This window comes from Indicator indicator, chromosome 26 (genome assembly GCF_027791375.1).
Source record: "Indicator indicator isolate 239-I01 chromosome 26, UM_Iind_1.1, whole genome shotgun sequence".
NCBI lineage: Eukaryota > Metazoa > Chordata > Aves > Piciformes > Indicatoridae > Indicator > Indicator indicator.
Window position 1 is genome coordinate 595954 of NC_072035.1, and position 17569 is coordinate 613522.

Here is a 17569-nt window from a genome sequence, read left to right on the forward strand (position 1 = left end):
GAGTAACTGAGGCAAGGGATGCAGGTTGGGAAGGCACTGCCCCACCCCCCGCAGCCTCCCTGCCGGGCGCGGCCCCTTTAAGCCCGGCGCGTCCCTGTGCGCTAAAAGCGTGGCCGTCACCGCCCCGCTCCATTCCGCCGCTGCCGCCAGCCGAGCCGCACCGCTCCGCTCCCGCCGTCGGCCCCGCCGCCCCCCCCCAGCGCCGTCACCATGCCCATGTTCGCCATTCACACCAATGTCTGCAAGGACGCCGTGCCCGAAAGCCTGCTGGGCGACCTCACCCAGCAGCTGGCGAAGGCCACCGGGAAGCCCGCGCAGGTGAGGGCGGGCGGCGGGGCCGGAGGCGGAGGGCCGCGGCCCGGTGGGAGCGGGGCAGGCATGTGTGCGGCGGCCGGCGGAGGGGCGGCGGGGCCGGTGCCGAGGGGGGACGCCGGCGGGGCGGCCGTGGAGCTGCTCCCGTTCTCCCACCTGCCCCGGGGCGGAGGGCCCGCGGCCGCCGAGGGGAAGGTGTGCGGCACAACGTGGCCGGACGCCCCGCTCCTTCGGGGAAAGAGGCTTGTGCCCATTCCCCGCCCCGCCGGCGGCCCTCGGTGGAAGGCCTCCCGCTGCTCCGCCTGCGCGGACCCCGTGCCTAGGCCGTGCGGCTCCCCGCGGCTGTCGGCCTGCACGCCCCGTGCAGCAGCCTGGCCCTGACGCTCGAGTAGCTACAACGCCGGAGACGTAACTGTGTCTGCCAGCCGGGATTTCAGCCGCGGAGCTGTGCCGGCGGCACGCCTGGGGAGAAGGGGCTGGTATCTGCCGGGCCGACAAACCTCTGGCAAAGCGGAGTAGCAGATAACGAGCTTTCCGCACTGCCTCCTCCCCCTCCCAGCTACTCCCGCTTACCCCAGGGTCGGATATAGCCCCTCTTGGACCGGACTGCTGCAGCCTGAGCCCGATAAAGCAGAATTACAGACTCCCAGAGGCCCGGTGACTCAGTCAGTGATTCGAGGGTGTGAACTCTGGCACTCAAATACAGTTCTAAGGCATTTGTCTACAGCTGCGTGCTCTTTGCCCTGTGGAGCAGTGATGCTGCTGCAGGCAGAAGTACCCGTGTCACCTGTGGCTTTGCACAAAGACAGCCTTGGTTCCTGAAGCCAAGAGTCGGGCTGAGGGAAACCCTGCAGCAGGCACTGCCCTGTCGCCTGTGTGGGCTGCGGTGCCTTGGGCCCTTAATGCTTCCCCAGAGACCTGGAAGGGCACAGGGGGCAGCACTGGCAAGCAGCCTGCCCCTGCCCTGGGGCACAGCACAAGACAACACGCAGCTGTACCTGAAGCAGCTTTGCATCAGGAGAGCTCTGCAGTAACCATTTGTTCTCCCTCAGTACATTGCTGTGCACATCATACCTGATCAGATGATGTCCTTCGGGGGCTCCACTGACCCCTGCGCACTCTGCAGCCTCTACAGCATCGGCAAAATTGGGGGGCAGCAGAACAAGAGTTACACCAAGCTCCTGTGTGATCTCATCTCCAAGCACTTGCATGTGTCTGCAGACAGGTGAGGATGGGGCAGGGGCTTTAATTTTAGTTATCTGGCTTTTGGAAACTGCTTTGAAAAGTCCGTTTAAAAAAGCCAGGAATTAATCCAGGTGTTCGATGAAATACAAAGTGATCACTTGCAGTGGTTTTGTATCCAGTCAACAGTTGATGCCTTCATCTTTCCCTTGAGAGGGCTTCCCGTTCTCAAGAGCAGTGAAAAATACCAGAGCCCTGACAAGTTACACAGTGTCTCTTTTGCTTCTGAGGTCATGCCTCATCCTCTGGTGATGGGGAGCCAAAAGCACAAGAAACAGGCTGGGGCTAAAAGTCGAAGTAGCAACCAGCAGGCTCTGAACAGCTCCTTCACATGATACAGAGCCTTGGGAGAGTGTCAGGGTGCAATGGTGAAGGATGGAGAGAAGTGAACTTGGTGCCACTGACTGCTGTGGTTGGAAGAGCAAAGAGCAGAGCTGGCCCTGAGGGCCTGCTTTAGGTTTCATAAGGCTGCCTGTCTGTTGGACATGTGTGAAGGGCTGCAGCACTCCAAAACAAAAGGGTTTGATCTCTGGAAATTCTTGACAGGCTGCTATCCAAAACCTGTCTGATGTCTGGACAGCTCCTGACTAGAGAACAGCTTGTTATTTTTAAAAAAGAAAACAATGTGCAATTCCAGGAGCTGTGAGGCATATTGACTGTTCATAGGCTCTACCAAAGAGGTTAGCTAGATTTCACTAAAAATGAAGCTTGAAATTTCTCCTGAGGAATGGAAAGCACTGTTCCCTGTACTGTTGTCCTGTCTCACTCCTTATATAAATGAGCTAATAAGATCACTGTGTCTTCCTGTGCCTCTTCTGCAGGGTCTACATCAACTACTTCGACATGAATGCTGCCAACGTGGGCTGGAATGGCTCCACCTTTGCATAGAGCTCTCCTGTCTGAAGATGCTGCTCCTGGACCCACCCTCATCCTATCCCTTAGCAGAGACCACTGCACAAATAGCCGTGTTGCACTTTGTGCACTCTCACAGATTGATGCCTCCTTACTTAGTGTGTTTGAATATTGCTGCTTCAACATTCCTCTGTTTTCTCTGTATAGAAAACAAATAAAGATTTAGAAGTAAACTGTCTGGTGTAGGCTTTGGCAGGCTGGGGATGGAGTTGGGCAGTTGGCAGCATGTCAGCTTCACTCTGATTGCTAAAGCAAATTAAAGGGATGCTTTGGTTTTGCCTGTTTCTCACACAGGGGTTTTTGCAGTACAGTTAGGCTCAGGGGCAAGTACCTGTCCAGAGTGATTTTTTTTTTTAATTTTTTTTTTTATTCCCCCTTGCTGAGCTCTAGAGGCTGTTGGTACCTTCAGGGTTTCTTGTGGCTCTGAGCCTTGCAGTATTTTTTTTTTTTGGCTGCATCACAGTGAAAGAAGTCCTTGGGTGTGGTCTTTGAAGGAGGCTTTCTTCTAGCAATGTGCCAGTTGTGTGGGGCCAAGCATGGAATGAGTGCTTCTGCTCATTGAGTCAAAATACTGCTATCCACGTTGCTTATGCAGGTCCCTTCAGACAGGGATGGCCTTCAAATGCTGTGGGATCTGAACTGCAGCCAGCAGTGCTGTGGCAGGCCCTTGTGCTGGCTGCTGGACTGACCCTGTAGGGATGTTGTGCTCTCGTGGAGCTCTGTCTCGGGGCAGGGCTTTTACTGTGGGGGTCTCGAGTGGGTGGTGGTGCGCGTTAGAGTCGACGCTGTCCCCTCAGCATTTTCTTACCACCGCCTTCCCGCCTCAGCGCCCCCGGCCGGCCCCTTCCCGCCTCAGCCGCTCCTCCGTCAGAGCTCGCGTGGCACCGCCCCTTTTCTTAGCCGCCAGGCGGCGCCCGCCCGCCCCCGCGCCTTCTGGAGCCTTCGGCCGCTGCCTGGCGCGCTCCGTGACGCCATCTCCGTGCGCCCGAGCGGCGCGGCCATGGCGCTCTTCTGCATCGACAGGTACTGCCTACCCGGTACCCCCTGCCCGGGGTCTGCCTCTGCCCTGTCCCGGCCTTGGGCCCAGGCTGGCTGTGGGAGCTGCATTCCGGCGTCCCCCTGCGGCACAGACTCGAAAAGGGAGTTCCCAGCTAGATGGGCCCGATGGTGGAGGCGGGCGGCTTGTGCCTGAGGAGGTTTTGTCTGTGCGCTTTCAGGTACGGCGAGGAAGAAGAGGAGGAGAGCGAGGCGGAGGACCGGGCTCGGGTCCTGCTGGAGCGGCTGCGCCAGCAGGCGAAGGCCCGGCAGCTAAGGAGGCAGCAGGAGCCGCAGCCCGAGGGAGGAGAAGACGACGAACTACCCAGAGAAACCAGCCGCGGGGAAGCGGCGCAGAGCCCCGGGCGTGAACCCGGGCAAGGAGCAAGAAAGAGGAAAGGGGAGAGTGAGGAGCAGGCCTGTGCACAAGGACGGAAGAAGCTAAAGAAGAAACAGCAGCAGCGCAGCCCTTCCGAAGAAAGGGAGGACGCTGAGGAGGCGGCAGATGGCAGCACTCCGTCGAAAAAGAAGGAAAACAGAAAAAAATCGAAACTGCCTCAAGAGAGGACTGAAGCAGGTAGTGATAAACTTGGGTCGTTTTGGCTGATGGTTCTCCACAGAGAAGTAGATGCAAGCTCCTCTTTAAATAACTTGCCAAATTTATGTGATGGTAAAGTTCGGGTTTTTTTTACTTAATGCGTTCCCAAAGTAGTTCCTTTTTTTTTAGGGAAAAGCCCCATATGGCAAACTGCAATTTAGTGTAAGGGAAGGATGAAGGCGTGCTGCCTCAGACATCAGTTGCCTCTGTAGCAACACAGAAATGTTTGGCTTTTGCACTTGGATTTAGGAAGAAAGAGAAGCTTGCGATTTGTTGCTGAAGTCATCATCATAAAATGTTCCCTACGTCCCTCTTCTGAAGCACTTTCTGACCTGTAGCTCTGTTATCCATATTCCAGATTCTGAAGAGGACATCCAACAACAGGAAAACAAAAGCAGCCTTAAAAATAAGTATTTTAAAAGGAAGAAGGGGGATGAGGAAACAGAGGGAGCTAAAAGAAGAGAGAAAGAAAAGAGTGAAAAAGCTGAAGGACATCAAAGCACAAAGGAGGAGCCACCCTTAGCAGAATCCCAGGAAGAGGCAGAACCTCCACACTCCAGTTTGGTGGTGCTTGGAGACTATGACATAAAGCCAGTGCAGAAGGTAACTTGTTTGAGTGAGGTTTGGTGTTGCTGAGGAGTGAATATGCATCCCACCAGCTTATTTTACATATAGTATTGTTAGTTTGACAGCAGAAATGTTTTGTTATTCCCCTTTCCTCCACCTCAGGTCCAGCCCTTTGTACCACAGTGGCTTGCTCAACCCAAACTAGTGAAGAAACGTATCAAGGATAATCTAGTTCCAATTGGAGATGTCCCAGGAATTCATCCTTGGCTGCTGAAGAAGCTTCAACTGAATGGCATAGAATCTTTTTTCCCAGGTACCTTGAGATTGCTTTTGTTTCTTTCTAAACTGACTCACATAGTTTCTGCAAGTCTTTTGCTGTATATTTGATGCAGTCAGTGGAGTGGAACATAGAAATGAAATAAATTTAATGCATCACAGTGATTGCCACTTTACCTAGGCTGAGCAGTTGAGGTGTGTTAGCTAGCTGTAAGTGGCACTCCACAAAACCAGGTGGCTTGAAGCAGTAGCTCACAGCTGCCACAAGTTCTTTGTGTCCTTCCATTCTCCTCCCTGATGCCATTGTGCTTTAGTTTCTTACCTTCCACTGTCTCTGCTGCTCTCTGGAACCAGTTCAACTCATGAAAAACAGCAGTAAACTATTCAAGCAGGGAAAAAACCCAGATGTTGGTTTTCCACTATTTTACCAGTTTTGCAGACAAGTAATGTAAGTTCCTAAATCAATAGAAAGCAGAGCTGGAAGCAGGTATAAGGCAAGGAGGCAGTGGGAGAGGAAGGAAGAAGGGGGGAAGGAGGGTGGGATCTTTGACCTTCACTTGGTTACTTAGTCCAGCTGATCCTGGAGGCTTAAACTGTATCAGGCTCACAGGATGTTAGGGGGTGGAAGGGGCCTCTGGAGATCTTTGAGTCTAACCCCTTGTCAGGGCAGGACTGTAAAATCCAGCACAGGTCACACAGGAACACATCCAGATGGGTCTGGAAAGGCTCCAGAGAAGGAGACTCCACAACCTCTCTGGGCAGCCTGCTCCAGGGCTCTGGGACCCTCACAGTGCAGAAGTTCCTCCTCCTGTTGAGGTGGAACCTCCTGTTCTGGAGTTTCCATCCATTGGCCCTTTGTCCTGTCACAGGGTGCAACTGAGCAGAGCCTGGCCCCTCCCTCTTGCCCCCCAGCCCTCAGCTATTGATAGACATTGATCAGATCCCTCTCAGCCTTCTCCTTTCCAGACTCACAGCAGGTCTCACAGCAGAGATGTGGAAATAACTCACTGTGTATGCTGGCTTTCCTGGCCCCACTGGTTTTAGTGGAGGTCACTGTGGAGGTGATGTTTGCCTTCATTTCAGTCCAGGCAGAGGTGATTCCTGCTATTCTGCAGAGTGCATCCAATGGGTATCTGCTGGGGCAGGGGGGATACCGCCCCAAGGACATCTGTGTCTCAGCACCCACAGGCAGTGGTAAAACCCTGGCTTTCGTCATACCCATGGTGCAGGTGAGTTTACCTTCATGAAATATCTGTAGTGACAATGCTGGGGCTGCTTTTTGTTCAAGTAAAAGTAGGCCAGAAAGCCAAGGAGGTGGTGGGTGCAAAGCAGCATATTTCTAGCTCAGAGCTGCCTGAGGGAGCTGTGTGGTTCCCTTTCATCTCAGCTTCTGCATGAGGAGTTGGAAGGGTGGAGGGGAGTAAAGCAGAAGCATAAAACTCTGTGAGGATGTCTCAGGCCCATCTCTTACCACTGAGTTAGAGACATTAGGGTACATTTCTGACATATCAGGAGTTTCAGGTGCACTTAGGGAGTGCCTTCTTGTCCCAGCTCACTGTACTTCTGCCTAGGACAAGAAGGTACCAAATTATCTCAACTCACTGCTCCAGCAGGCAAGACCAGAGGGTGCCACGTTGTCCCAGCTTACTGCATTTGGAATTAAGAGAAGGGCATAGTGTTGGCTGGGGCTGATACTGCAGTGCAGCCCATGAGGGTCTGCACCACCACAGCACTGCTCTGGGACTCCCTTGGCCTTTGTCTTGCAGGTTCTGCTAGATCGAGTAGTTTGCCAAGTGCGAGCTCTGGTTGTTCTGCCCACCAAAGAACTGGCACAGCAGGTGGGTGGTTCTTCACCTCCTCTCTGAGCACAACTGGGGTGTTGGAGGGCAGCAAAGGGGAAAGGGACCTGGTGGACAGAGGATGAGCATGAGCTAGCAATGTGCCCTTTTGGCCAAGAAGGCCAATGACATCCTGGGGTGCATTCGAAAGGGTGTGGTTAGTAGGTCGAGAGAGGTTCTCTTCCCTCTCTACTCTGCCCTGCTGAGGCTGCATCTGGAATATTGTGTCTAGTTCTGGGCCCCTCAGGTCAGAAAGGACCTCAGGGAACTGTTTGAAAGAGTCCAGCCCAGAGCCACAAAGCTGATAAAACAGCTCCCTGTGAGGCCAGGCTGAAGGAGCTGGGGCTCTGGAGCTTGGAGCCAGGTTCTGCTCAGGGATGTCCAAGGACAGCACAAGGGGCACTGGGGACAAGCTGAAGCAGAGGAAGTGCAACAGGAACAGAAAGAAAAACTTTGTCCCTGTGAGGGTGACAGAGCCCTGGAGCAGGCTGCACAGAGAGACTGTGGAGTCTCCTTCCCTGGAGACATTCCAAACCCATCTGGATGTGTTCCTGTGTGACCTGCTGTGGCAGGGGGGTTGGGCTGGATGATCTTTGGAAGTCCCTTCCAAGCCCTGGCATTCTGTGATTCTGTGACCTGGGCCAGGGGAGAGGCTGGTGCAGTTGGTGCTTTGCTTGGCTGTTGTGTGGAGTAGGTTTGATGCTGTTAAGGCAACCAGAACCATTTAGCAGGCTGTGTTGGGGGTAACAAAACTCTTCTCTCTGCAGGTGAGTAAAGTGTTCAACATCTACACTGATGGGACAGGTCTGAAGGTCGCTTTGATTACTGGCCAGAAATCTTTTGCAAAGGAGCAGGAGATGCTTGTCCAGAAAAAGTAAGTGAAAGGTCTTCTGTAAGGTATAAAGAAATTGTAAACCATTTCATCTCAGTAAGCAGAGGTCACAATACAGCCTGCTGCATCACACCAGCCTGTAATAATGATTTGCAGCAGTGGGGATCTGTACCAGGCACTGGAGGCTCTTTGATTCTGTGTTTTGCTAGATTTTGGGGGTTCTTCTCCAGCTGAGTAGGATGCTAGCATTTACCTTGGAGCCATGGGTACAAATGATTCTGATAGGATTTTGTGGCAGTTTTAGAGCAGTGAAGGTTAACTTGCTTTGTTTCCAGTGAGGGGTTAGGGTCCAGCACCCACTTCCTCTTCTCTTTTAGTCTCTTGCAAGCACAAATTCGGAGTAAAGCCTTATCAGGGTAAATTATCAGACCATAGTGGACTTAGTGATCCTGAGAGTCTTTTCCAACCTGAATGTTTCTGTAGTTCAGATCATGCCTTGTTTCCAGTGAGGGCTTAGCGTCCAGCACAGCCTTTGCATGCTTTCCAAAGTCAGGTGCCTGTTTGAGTTGTCCTATTTCTCAGTTAATTGAACAGCAGGGAAATCTTCAGCTCTGCTGAACAGGAGGGATCTCTGTTGCCCATGCTTTCCGTTGTGGGGAGAAGGTCCCTGATGGGCTCTTTGTCCTTTCAGAGTGACAGGGTACTGCAGCCTGGCTGATATCATTGTGGCTACGCCCGGGCGGCTCACAGACCACATCGGCCAGACCCAGGGGTTCAGCCTGGCACAGCTACGCTTCCTGGTGAGTCCACTCCGCACCTCTCCGTCTGCCTCTGAGTGCAGGCCCCGTGACAGCTCTAATTCCTGCTTTGTTCTTGCCTGCTACGTAGGGCACAAGCCCTATGAGGAGAGGCTGAGGGAGCTGGGACTGTTTAGCCTGGAGAAGAGGAGGCTCAGGGGTGACCTCATTGCTGTCTACAACTACCTGAAGGGAGGTTGTAGCCAGGAGGGGGTTGGTCTCTTCTCCCAGGCAACCAGCACCAGAACAAGAGGACACAGTCTCAAGCTGCGCCAGGGGAGGTTTAGGCTGGAGGTGAGGAGAAAGTTCTTCACAGAGAGAGTGGTTGGCCATTGGAATGTGCTGCCCAGGGAGGTGGTGGAGTCACCATCTGTGGTGGTTTGAAACTGTCTTTTTAATTTTTCCTTGCAAAGTTCAGAACAGAGAAAGTGAAAGAATGTAAATAAGTCACTATTGGGTGTAAGAAAGCAAAATAACGATTGTTCTAAACACTTCCATTGGATAGATAGAAATGTTTAAGAACTATTACCCAAAACAAAGTAGGCATTCGGCACATTCTGCGTTCGGCAGTGGGGGCAGTTGCTGGGCTGTCTGGCTGCTGTTTCTTCTTCTCTTCTGGCTGAAGATAACACACTGACCTTGGCAGCTAAGTTAACAACTTTCTGCTTAACTAACTCTGCTTCTCTGTCCAGGGGGGTCTGGGGGGAAGCTCCTGGGAGAGGGAGGCCCCTTTGGGAGGGTCCCCTTGGGGGGAAGCAAAGGGAGATCGATTGTGCTTTTTCTGTTGATTGTATATATTTATGAATGTTGTGAATTTTGTATATTTGTACATATTCATTGCATTTCATTGTAGATTTTAGACTCTGCTTGTAAATACAGCTTTTCATTTGCTTCCAGACTGGGCTAGCCTGGTTATTGTCGGTGGGGGGGGAATTTCAGCTCACACCGACACACCATCCCTGGAGGTGTTCAAGAGGGGATTGGACGTGGCAGTTGGTGCCATGGTTTAGATAGGCATGAGGTGTAGGGTGACAGGTTGGACTCGATGATCCTTGAGGTCTCTTCCAACCTTCTTGATTCTTCTTGATTCTTCTTGATTCTTCTTGATTCTTCTTGATTCTTCTTGATTCTTCTTGATTCTTCTTGATTCTTCTTGATTCTTCTTGATTCTTCAAGTGTATCTCTGTTGGAGCTGGTGAACAGGCCTGCTCTGTGCTCCGGGTTGCTCAGGCGGTGGTGTCCAGATGAGATTCACAGATCCATAGATTGGTTTGGCTTGGAAGGGACCTTCAAGATCATCCAGTTCCAACCCCTTGCCATGGGCAGGGACACCTCCCGCCAGCCCAGGTTGCTCAAGGCCTCATCTAGCCTGGCCTTGTGTATCAGTGTGAGGGCTGAAATCATCCCCCAACAATAACCAGGCTAGCTCAGTCTGGAAGCAAATGAAAGCTGTATTTACAAGCAAATCTACAACTTGTCATGAAATGCAATGAATATGTACAAATATACAAAATTCACAACATTTACAAATATATACAATCAACAGAAAAGCACAACCAAGCTCCCTTTGCTTCCCCCCAAAGGAGACCTTTCCCAAGGGGCTTCTCTCCCAGGGGCCTCCTCCCCCCAGGCCCCCCTGGGAGAAAGCAGAGAGTTAAAAAGCAGAGAAGCTGTTAAACTTAGCCTGCCAAGGTCAGTGTGTTATCTTCAGCCAGAAGAGAAGAAAGCAGCAGCCAGACAGCCCAGCAAGGAAGCCGAGGACTCAGACTCCGACTGCCCCGACTTTGTTTTGAGTAGAGATTCTTAAACATTTCTGTCTATCCAACGGAAGTGTTTAGAACAATCATTATTTTGCTTTCTTACACCAAATAGTGACTTATTTACATTCTTTAGCTTTCTCTGCTTGAACTTTGCAAAGAAAAAGTAAAAAGACAGTTTCAAACCATCACACCTTGAACACTTCCAGGGAGGGGGCAGCTGCAACCTCCCTGGGCAACCTGTGCCAGTGTCTCCCCACCCTCACTCTAAAGAATTTCTTCCTCATCTCCAGTCTCAATCTGCCCTCCTCAAGCTTCTGTTCCAACTCATGACACACAAGCATTTACCCATTTCCTCCTCTCTTTTAGTCCCTTGCAAGCACAAACTCAAGAGTAAAGCCTTGTCAGGGTAAATTATCAGACCATAGCAGAGTCTGCTGTGTGGGAGTCTGTGCAAAGACTTATTTGCCATCTTCTTTGGGATACAGAGAATTTTATCTCTCATTTGGAGACGTGGATTGAATTTAAATGCAGATTAACTTGAGTGTAGTTTGAATGTTAGGCTGGCTACTGAGTCACTTAAAAGCAAAACTCACTTTTGGGTTAGAAACTTCTTTCCTCATTTGCTTTTGATAGTATTCCAAAGGGAAAATAAAAGTTGCCTAATGCTAGACTGTATTGAACACGTAGTGGCTTTCATCTTTGTGCATTCAGATCATAGATGAAGCTGACAGGATGATTGATGACATGCACCAGAACTGCCTGAACCAAATTGTCAAAGCTGCATTCCAGACAGGAAATAGCTCTGGCTCCAACATGCTTTTTCAGAGGACCAAACCAGGGCCTCTAACAGCAGCCAGGTAAGTCAGCAAAGCCATTTCTTTGAATTGGTAGCACAAACTCCAGCACATAGCTGTCACTGTGCTGCTTCACAGGATTCTCACAGGCACTCCCAAAGCTTGCTTGCTCTAGAGTTGTCTGCCAAAGCAAGGAGATGCTTTCTCAAAGCTTGAAAAAAGCAGGCAGGGAATGGCTGATTCTAGAAGATGTCTTTTAGAGTAAAGCCTAAGTATTATATTCTCCAAGCTCTCCTTAAGCAGAATAATGGAGCGCCAAAAGAATGCACAGATTGCACATCTGTGAGTCCTTTGCACAGTAACTGCAATACTGCCCTCTGGCAAGCTGAGTAATGATGGATTTGAAGGTAAAGTCTTGGAACTAACTATCTGCAGCTGCTGTTTTTGTGCAGCATGGTAGAAATAAGTCAGCTGCACTGATGACCAAGGAAGGAAGCAGCTAGGATGAGGACACGGGTAGCTGGGGTGCAGGGATGTGTGATGGGATAACAAATGTGGGTTGTGCAGTTGGCTGAGAGCATTGATCAGTTCTGACTGTGAACTCCACCATAAAACAGGGGAGGAAAAGAACCTACAGGGAAGGCCCAGGGCAGGAAAAGGATGCCAGAAAGAGTTAATTACTTCCCTCATAACATCATCTGAAAGCACTTGTGGAGGAGCTGCTTTGCCCCATCCTCAAAGTGCAGTTTCCCTGTGCTCTGTTTCAGCTGCTGCTCTCCTCAGATACCCTTACAGAAGCTGCTGTTCTCAGCCACCCTCACCCAGGACCCAGAGAAGCTGCAGCAGCTGGACTTATTCCAGCCTCGCCTCTTCACTTCTGTCTACTCTGAGCAAAGAACCCTTGGAGAGGGACCAGAGGCTGACCAGGATTCCAACGGCAAATACACACTGCCCGAGGAGCTGTCGGTAGGCCACAGCTTCCCTTGGATAAATGGTGCTTGGAGATTTGTTTCGCTCTGGAGCATCTACTGATGTTTTTAGCCTGCTAACAAGAATGTCTTCCTTAGGGTTCCTTGTGCTGGGAAACAGTGGCCTTGGGACTGTGTGTGACCCAGAGCGCTCTACCTTGGTGCATTTGTTTTCTCATTCCTTAGGGTTCGTTTGGTTAAGACTTGATTATTTGGTTTTAATTAAATTCTCTTTGTGCAGAGTTAAGTTTCCCAGCAACGGGGAGTGGAGATAGGAAGTAGCAATGATGTAATAGCATCTAGGTCATCCTGTTCAACCTCCCTGCACTCAGCAGGGACATGCTCCACTAGGATGGGTTACTCAGAGCCCTGTCCAGCCTCACCTTGAATGTCTCCAGGGGTGGGGCCTCAGCCACCTCCCTGGACAACCTGTGCCAGTGTTCCACCACCCTCATGGTGCAGAGTTTGTTCCTCACATCCAGTCTAAATCTGCTCTGCTCTCATTTCAAACCACTGCCCCTTGTCCTGTCTCTGCAGGCCTTTGGGAGCGGTCCCTCTGCAGCCTTCCTGTAGGCCCCTTCAGGTGGCTCTGTAGATCAGAAGGCAGTGCATGTCCTTACTTGCTGTGGGGAAGTGAGAACACATAAACAACTCACCTCCCATCTCCGCCTTGTCTTGTATGCTCCCAGCCTGTAACTGTGACTTACACTGTGACCTGCTCTAGGTGGTCCTGCTCTGGCACAGGGAGGTTGGACTGGACGATCTTTCAAGGTCCCTTCAACCCCTAACAGTCTGTGATTCTAAAGGGTGTGGCATTGTAGGTTCTGATTTTGCTGCTGTTAGTCAGTTTTAAAACTTCCAAGCCTTGGTAGGTCACAGGTAGAGGGTTTCAGACAAGATAGGCTTGGCAAGAAGGAATCTCTCTCTGAACTTCTCCCCTGTTGGCTGCAGCAACACTATGTGCCTTGTGACCTGAACTCCAAGCCTTTGATCCTCTTGCATTTCATGCTGACAAGAAAATTCACCCGAGTGCTGTGCTTTACCAACTCCAGGGAAGCTTCTCACAGGTGAATATATCCCTGAGGTCACTGTAGTAGTTAGCTGTCAGGTAGTAATGTGAGGAAGTAACTAAGGGGCTGCTTCTCTCCCATTCACTTACAGATTGTTCCTGCTGGTTCAGGCCTTTGGCGGAATCCCTGTGGCTGAATTTTCTTCTCGGCTATCTCCGAGTGAGAGACAGAGAACCATGAAGGAGTTTGAACAAGGGAAAATACAACTGTGAGCATCTTAAATGAGTTTCCTGCCTGTCTTCCAACATAGACTGTTTCCAGTGTGAAAAGTTAGGTAGAACCAAGAAGTCAGTAAAATTCTGCGTTCAGAATGGGTGTGAGACTTGGACTTGTGAGCTGACTTGTTTACCCCAGCTGTAGTTTGGCTTGTTCCAGTCTAGCTGTGGTTGTGATATCTCTATTTTAATTCATAACAAGCAGTAAATGGAACTGCTTGCTCATGTAGCTGCCCAAAACATGTGCAGTTTCTTAGGCTTCGTGTGTGCTTGGCACTCAGTGTTTGCTGCAAGGAAATGATCCCAGTGCTAGGACTGGAGGTGAGGAAGAAATTGTTGACAGTGCGGGTGGGGAGATACTGGAACAGGTTGCCCAGGGAAGCTGTGGCTGCCTCCTCCCTGGAGGTGTTCAAAGCCAGGCTGGATGAGGCCTTGAGCAACCTGGGGTAGTGGGAGGTGTCCCTGCCCATGGCAAGAGGCTTGGAACTGGATGATCTTTAAGTTCCTCTCTGACCTAACCCAATCTCTGCACATGGAGACACCTGTAGTAACTTTTCAAGCACAGCAGTTGGTGCCAAGCCTGCAGTGATGCAGTGCTGTCATGCCCAGAGGTGAGAGAGAGGCTGGCTACCCACTCTGAACAGGGCTTAGCAAGAGTTGTGCTGTGTTGACTGGCATGTGTAGTGCAAGAGCTGGCACCTGAACGTGACCCCATGCTTTTCAAACCAGGTTAATCAGCACGGATGCCACTGCCCGAGGGATTGATGTGAAGGAAGTGAGTTACGTGCTCAACTACGACGCACCGCAGTATATCAGGACCTACATTCACCGGTGAGGTCGCCAGGAGCCACGGGCAGGTGGCTGAGCTCAGCTTACTTGGAAATGTGTACCAAGGGTGACATCTACATAGAAAGGAGCTTTTAGCTTTGGATTTCTGGGTTTTGATGGGGGGGGTTTCTTTATTATGCAAATAGCATTGCAATCAAAATGAAGTCCTTAGCATGACTGGAGTAATGTCCAAGTGGAGGCCAGTGACAAACGCAGTCCCTCAGGGATCAGTACTGGGGCCAGTCTTGGTTAACATCTTTGTTGGTGACATGGACAGTAGCATTGAGGCACCCTCAGCACCAAGCTGTGTGGTACAGCTGACAGGCTGGAGGGAAAGGATCCATCCAGAGGGACCTGGACAGGCTGCAGAGCTGGGCCCAAGCCAACCTCATGAGGTTCAACAAGACCAAGTGCAAGGTCCTGCATCTGGGTTGGGGGACTGACTCGAGAGCAGCCCTGAAGAAAAGGCCTTGGGGATGCTGGTGGATGAGAAGCTCAACATGAGCCAGTAGTGAGCAGTTGCAGCCCAGAGAGACAAGCAGAGCCTGGGCTGCAGCAAGAGAAGTGTGGCCAGCAGGACCAGGGAGGGGATTCTCCCACCCTGCTCCACTCTGGTGAGACCACACCTGGAGCTCTGTGTCCAGTTCTGGAGACCCTGCCACAAGAAGGATATAGACATGCTGGAAAGTGTCCAGGGAAGGGCCACGAGGGTGAGTAGAGGGCTGGAGCTGCTCTGCTATGAGGACAGACTGAGAGAGTTGGGGCTGTTCAGTCTGGAGAGGAGAAGGCTCCCAGGAGACCTTCTTGTGGCCTTCCAGTATCTGAAGGGAGCTCCAAGAAAGCTGGGGAGGGACTTTTTAGGGTGTCAGGGAGTGATAGGAGTGGGGGGAATGGAACAAAACTAGAAGTGGGTAGACTCAGACAGGATGTTAGGAAGAAGTTCTTCCCCATGAGGGTGGTGAGACAGATTGCCCAGGGAGGTGGTGGAAGCCTCATCCCTGGAGGTTTTTGCAGCCAGGCTGGATGTGGCTGTGAGCAACCTGCTGTAGTGTGAGGTGGCCCTGCCCATGGCAGGGGGGTTGGGACTGGCTGAGCCTTGAGGTCCCTTCCAACCCTAACAGTTCTACAGTTCTACGATACTGGACAGTGTGAACACCCTGTTGGAGAGAAGGTATTCTACAGGGGCCAGGAATGCTGTCATGGAGTGCTGGGTTTCTAGATTGTCAGAAACCTGCAGTGACTCAGCAGCTGTGAAGGAGCCATGAAAATGTTCATGCTCTCTACTGCATGGTTGGCCAAAGAACATTGGGAGCAGAGGTGGTTAAATCTGGAGGCTTTCAGAACCAGACTCTTGGAGCTGATACTGACAGTGGCTGTGTGGCTCGACTGACTTGATGCTGCTGTTTCTGTTTCAGAGTTGGAAGAACAGCTCGTGCAGGAAAAGTGGGGGTTGCTTTCAGCTTGGTCCTTAGAATTCAGGTATGTCATAGGTGAGGGATTGGTTGGATAAGCATGCACACAGCAGGGCAGAAGGAAGATAAAATTCATGCTGCTTCCTGCCTTCTCAGCTGAGCTTTGCACTTGGAAATTTCACAGGCAGCACGTTCCAAAAGGTGCTCAGTTTCTAGCTGATCAGCAGGGGGTGTCTCATTCCCTGTGGCTCTCCTGTCACACAGGAACGAAGGTTTCTGCAGATGTTGAGGGGTGCTGGAGTCCAGGACATCAAGAAGCAACCAGTGAAGGGCAGCTGCTTAAAGCCATTGGTGCAGCAGTATGAGGAGGCTCTCTGTAAACTTCAGGAGGCAGTCAAGGTAATTGAAATGGGGAAGAAAAGAAAGAGACCAAACTATAACTCACAGAGTTTATTGCAGCTCATGACTACCAGGAGTGTTAGTGTCCAGGAGCCTTTCCTTTAAGGTATTTCCATTTTGAAGTCACAGTTGAAGTATTCAGAAAGGGTGGGGAGGGAAGAAAGAGGTTTTCATTTAAAAGAAAGGTAGGTGGTATCCCTGGAGGTCTTTAGGACACGTGGACATGGTGCTTAGGGAGGTGGTTTAGTGGTGGGCTTGGTAGCCTTAGGTTTATGGTTGGACTTTGCCAACCTAAGTGATTCTGATTTGTGATGTTTCCCTTTCTTTCTCTCTGGCACTGGGATTTTGGCAGCTACCCAGAGGAAGTCAAAACACAGGGGATAAATTACTTATTGTCATTGTCATTACAGAGTTTCAAGGCTGTCATTTATGGGTATGCTGACTTAGAAGCTGGGTATTCCAAGCCAGGAAAGCATTTCCTGCAGGCCCTCCTCTATAGAGCAGTGGGAAGGTAGAGAGCCTGCAGACAAAATCCAGCTGACACAATCCAGGGATCCATCGTAGGCTTTCTTGTGGTGTGTGCTTTGGGCAAGTGTTCTGCCAATCTGAGAGTGCCTGATACACATCACTCCTTGAGAAATTATGGGTTTGAGAACTGGGGCAGATAGGAGTATTAAATTGTCCCCAGAGTCCCTTCTGTGTGACCCTTGAGACAGGGAGGGGCATCTTCAGTCACCTTCTGGCCTTCTGTTTTGAACAGAACGAGCGAGCGCAGAAACGAGCCTGAAGGAAAGGAAGCTGAGAAGTTGGGTTTGGTGGCTTTGGAGCTGCTGAAGTCATGGACTGCTACCCAGCACAGAAGCAGTCCATGGAAGGACTGAGTGGTTGCTTCCACAACCTTACATTCAAGTCAGCAATTATGGGCTGCATTTCCCTTTCAAGGACACTGCAAGCAGAAGTTCAGGTTCTGCTTTCAAGCAGAAACAAAAGATAAATACTGAGATACTGTTATCTGGAAGAGAACTTTGCATCCTACTGATCTGGAAAGCTGCCACCAGTGATGAGGGGAGCCACAACACAGTGCTTGAGCATGAGCCTGCTGGAGCTGCTGGTCTCCAAGGGTCAGGGCTGTGCCCTGCTTGCCTCTGGGCAGGGCCAGCTCCTGGTTCAGGCTTGCTGCACAAGCAGCTGTATCTGCAAATGCACAAAGACCTGTTCAGTGCCTCTGGCATGTTTGGAGAGCTGCTGTAGGCTCCAGCATCTGCAACTTTTAAATAACTCTTCTCTATGTTTTTATAACAATGTCTAATGAAGACTCCTGGTTACAGGGATGGAGATGGTGTTGAAGGCCTTTTTCAGTTCTGCACTCTTGTGCCTTTCTTGTCATTTCCTTGCCCACCTTGTTGCCTCCCACCGTTCAGTGCCCGTGGTGCCAGCAGGCTGGATGCTTTGGTTGGTGTTACTGCAAACAAAACTGGTGTCCAGTGTGAATGTACTGGATCAGCCCATACCACTGCAAGCCATAGAACTCTGACACAGCCCACTGGTATTCTTAGCTGCTTCTGGCAGAAGACTTAAGAACTACCATGTAGCTGCAGCTTTGCAACTACCCTCCAAGACCTTGAGCAGGACACAGCTCAGCTCTGGCTTGCTCCTTGTAGCCCTGTGTTGGACTCTCCAGTAGTTCCCTGAACTGGGGAGCCCAGAGCTGGAC

General features: G+C 51.0%; 2 protein-coding genes across 2 annotated transcripts; both read left to right on the forward strand.

Annotated features, from left to right (window-relative positions):
- The first annotated feature begins 210 nt into the window (after positions 1 to 210).
- Positions 211 to 2584, forward strand: MIF (macrophage migration inhibitory factor). The gene is made up of 3 exons (XM_054392806.1): positions 211 to 318; positions 1365 to 1537; positions 2376 to 2584. Exons 1-3 carry the CDS (start codon positions 211 to 213, stop codon positions 2440 to 2442), a joined length of 348 nt encoding a protein of 115 aa, XP_054248781.1. The 3' UTR covers positions 2443 to 2584.
- Positions 2585 to 3466: 882 nt separating this feature from the next.
- On the forward strand, positions 3467 to 17199 carry DDX51 (DEAD-box helicase 51). The gene is made up of 16 exons (XM_054392635.1): positions 3467 to 3489; positions 3684 to 4078; positions 4452 to 4702; positions 4829 to 4979; positions 6026 to 6171; positions 6709 to 6780; positions 7548 to 7654; positions 8304 to 8412; positions 10881 to 11026; positions 11731 to 11929; positions 12883 to 12998; positions 13093 to 13209; positions 13946 to 14047; positions 15460 to 15523; positions 15721 to 15855; positions 16616 to 17199. The coding sequence occupies exons 1-16, from the start codon at positions 3467 to 3469 to the stop codon at positions 16640 to 16642; spliced, it is 2160 nt and encodes a 719-aa protein (XP_054248610.1). The 3' UTR covers positions 16643 to 17199.
- The last annotated feature ends 370 nt before the right edge of the window (positions 17200 to 17569 follow it).

Coding starts and splice junctions, on each gene's coding strand:
- MIF (XM_054392806.1), top strand. CDS start 211: ATGCCCATGTTCGCCATTCACACCAATGTCTGCAAGGACGCCGTGCCC. Junction 319..1,364: donor CCACCGGGAAGCCCGCGCAG/GTGAGGGCGGGC, acceptor GTTCTCCCTCAG/TACATTGCTGTGCACATCAT. Junction 1,538..2,375: donor TTGCATGTGTCTGCAGACAG/GTGAGGATGGGG, acceptor CCTCTTCTGCAG/GGTCTACATCAACTACTTCG.
- DDX51 (XM_054392635.1), top strand. CDS start 3,467: ATGGCGCTCTTCTGCATCGACAG. Junction 11,930..12,882: donor CACTGCCCGAGGAGCTGTCG/GTAGGCCACAGC, acceptor TGTTGGCTGCAG/CAACACTATGTGCCTTGTGA. Junction 13,210..13,945: donor GAACAAGGGAAAATACAACT/GTGAGCATCTTA, acceptor TTTTCAAACCAG/GTTAATCAGCACGGATGCCA.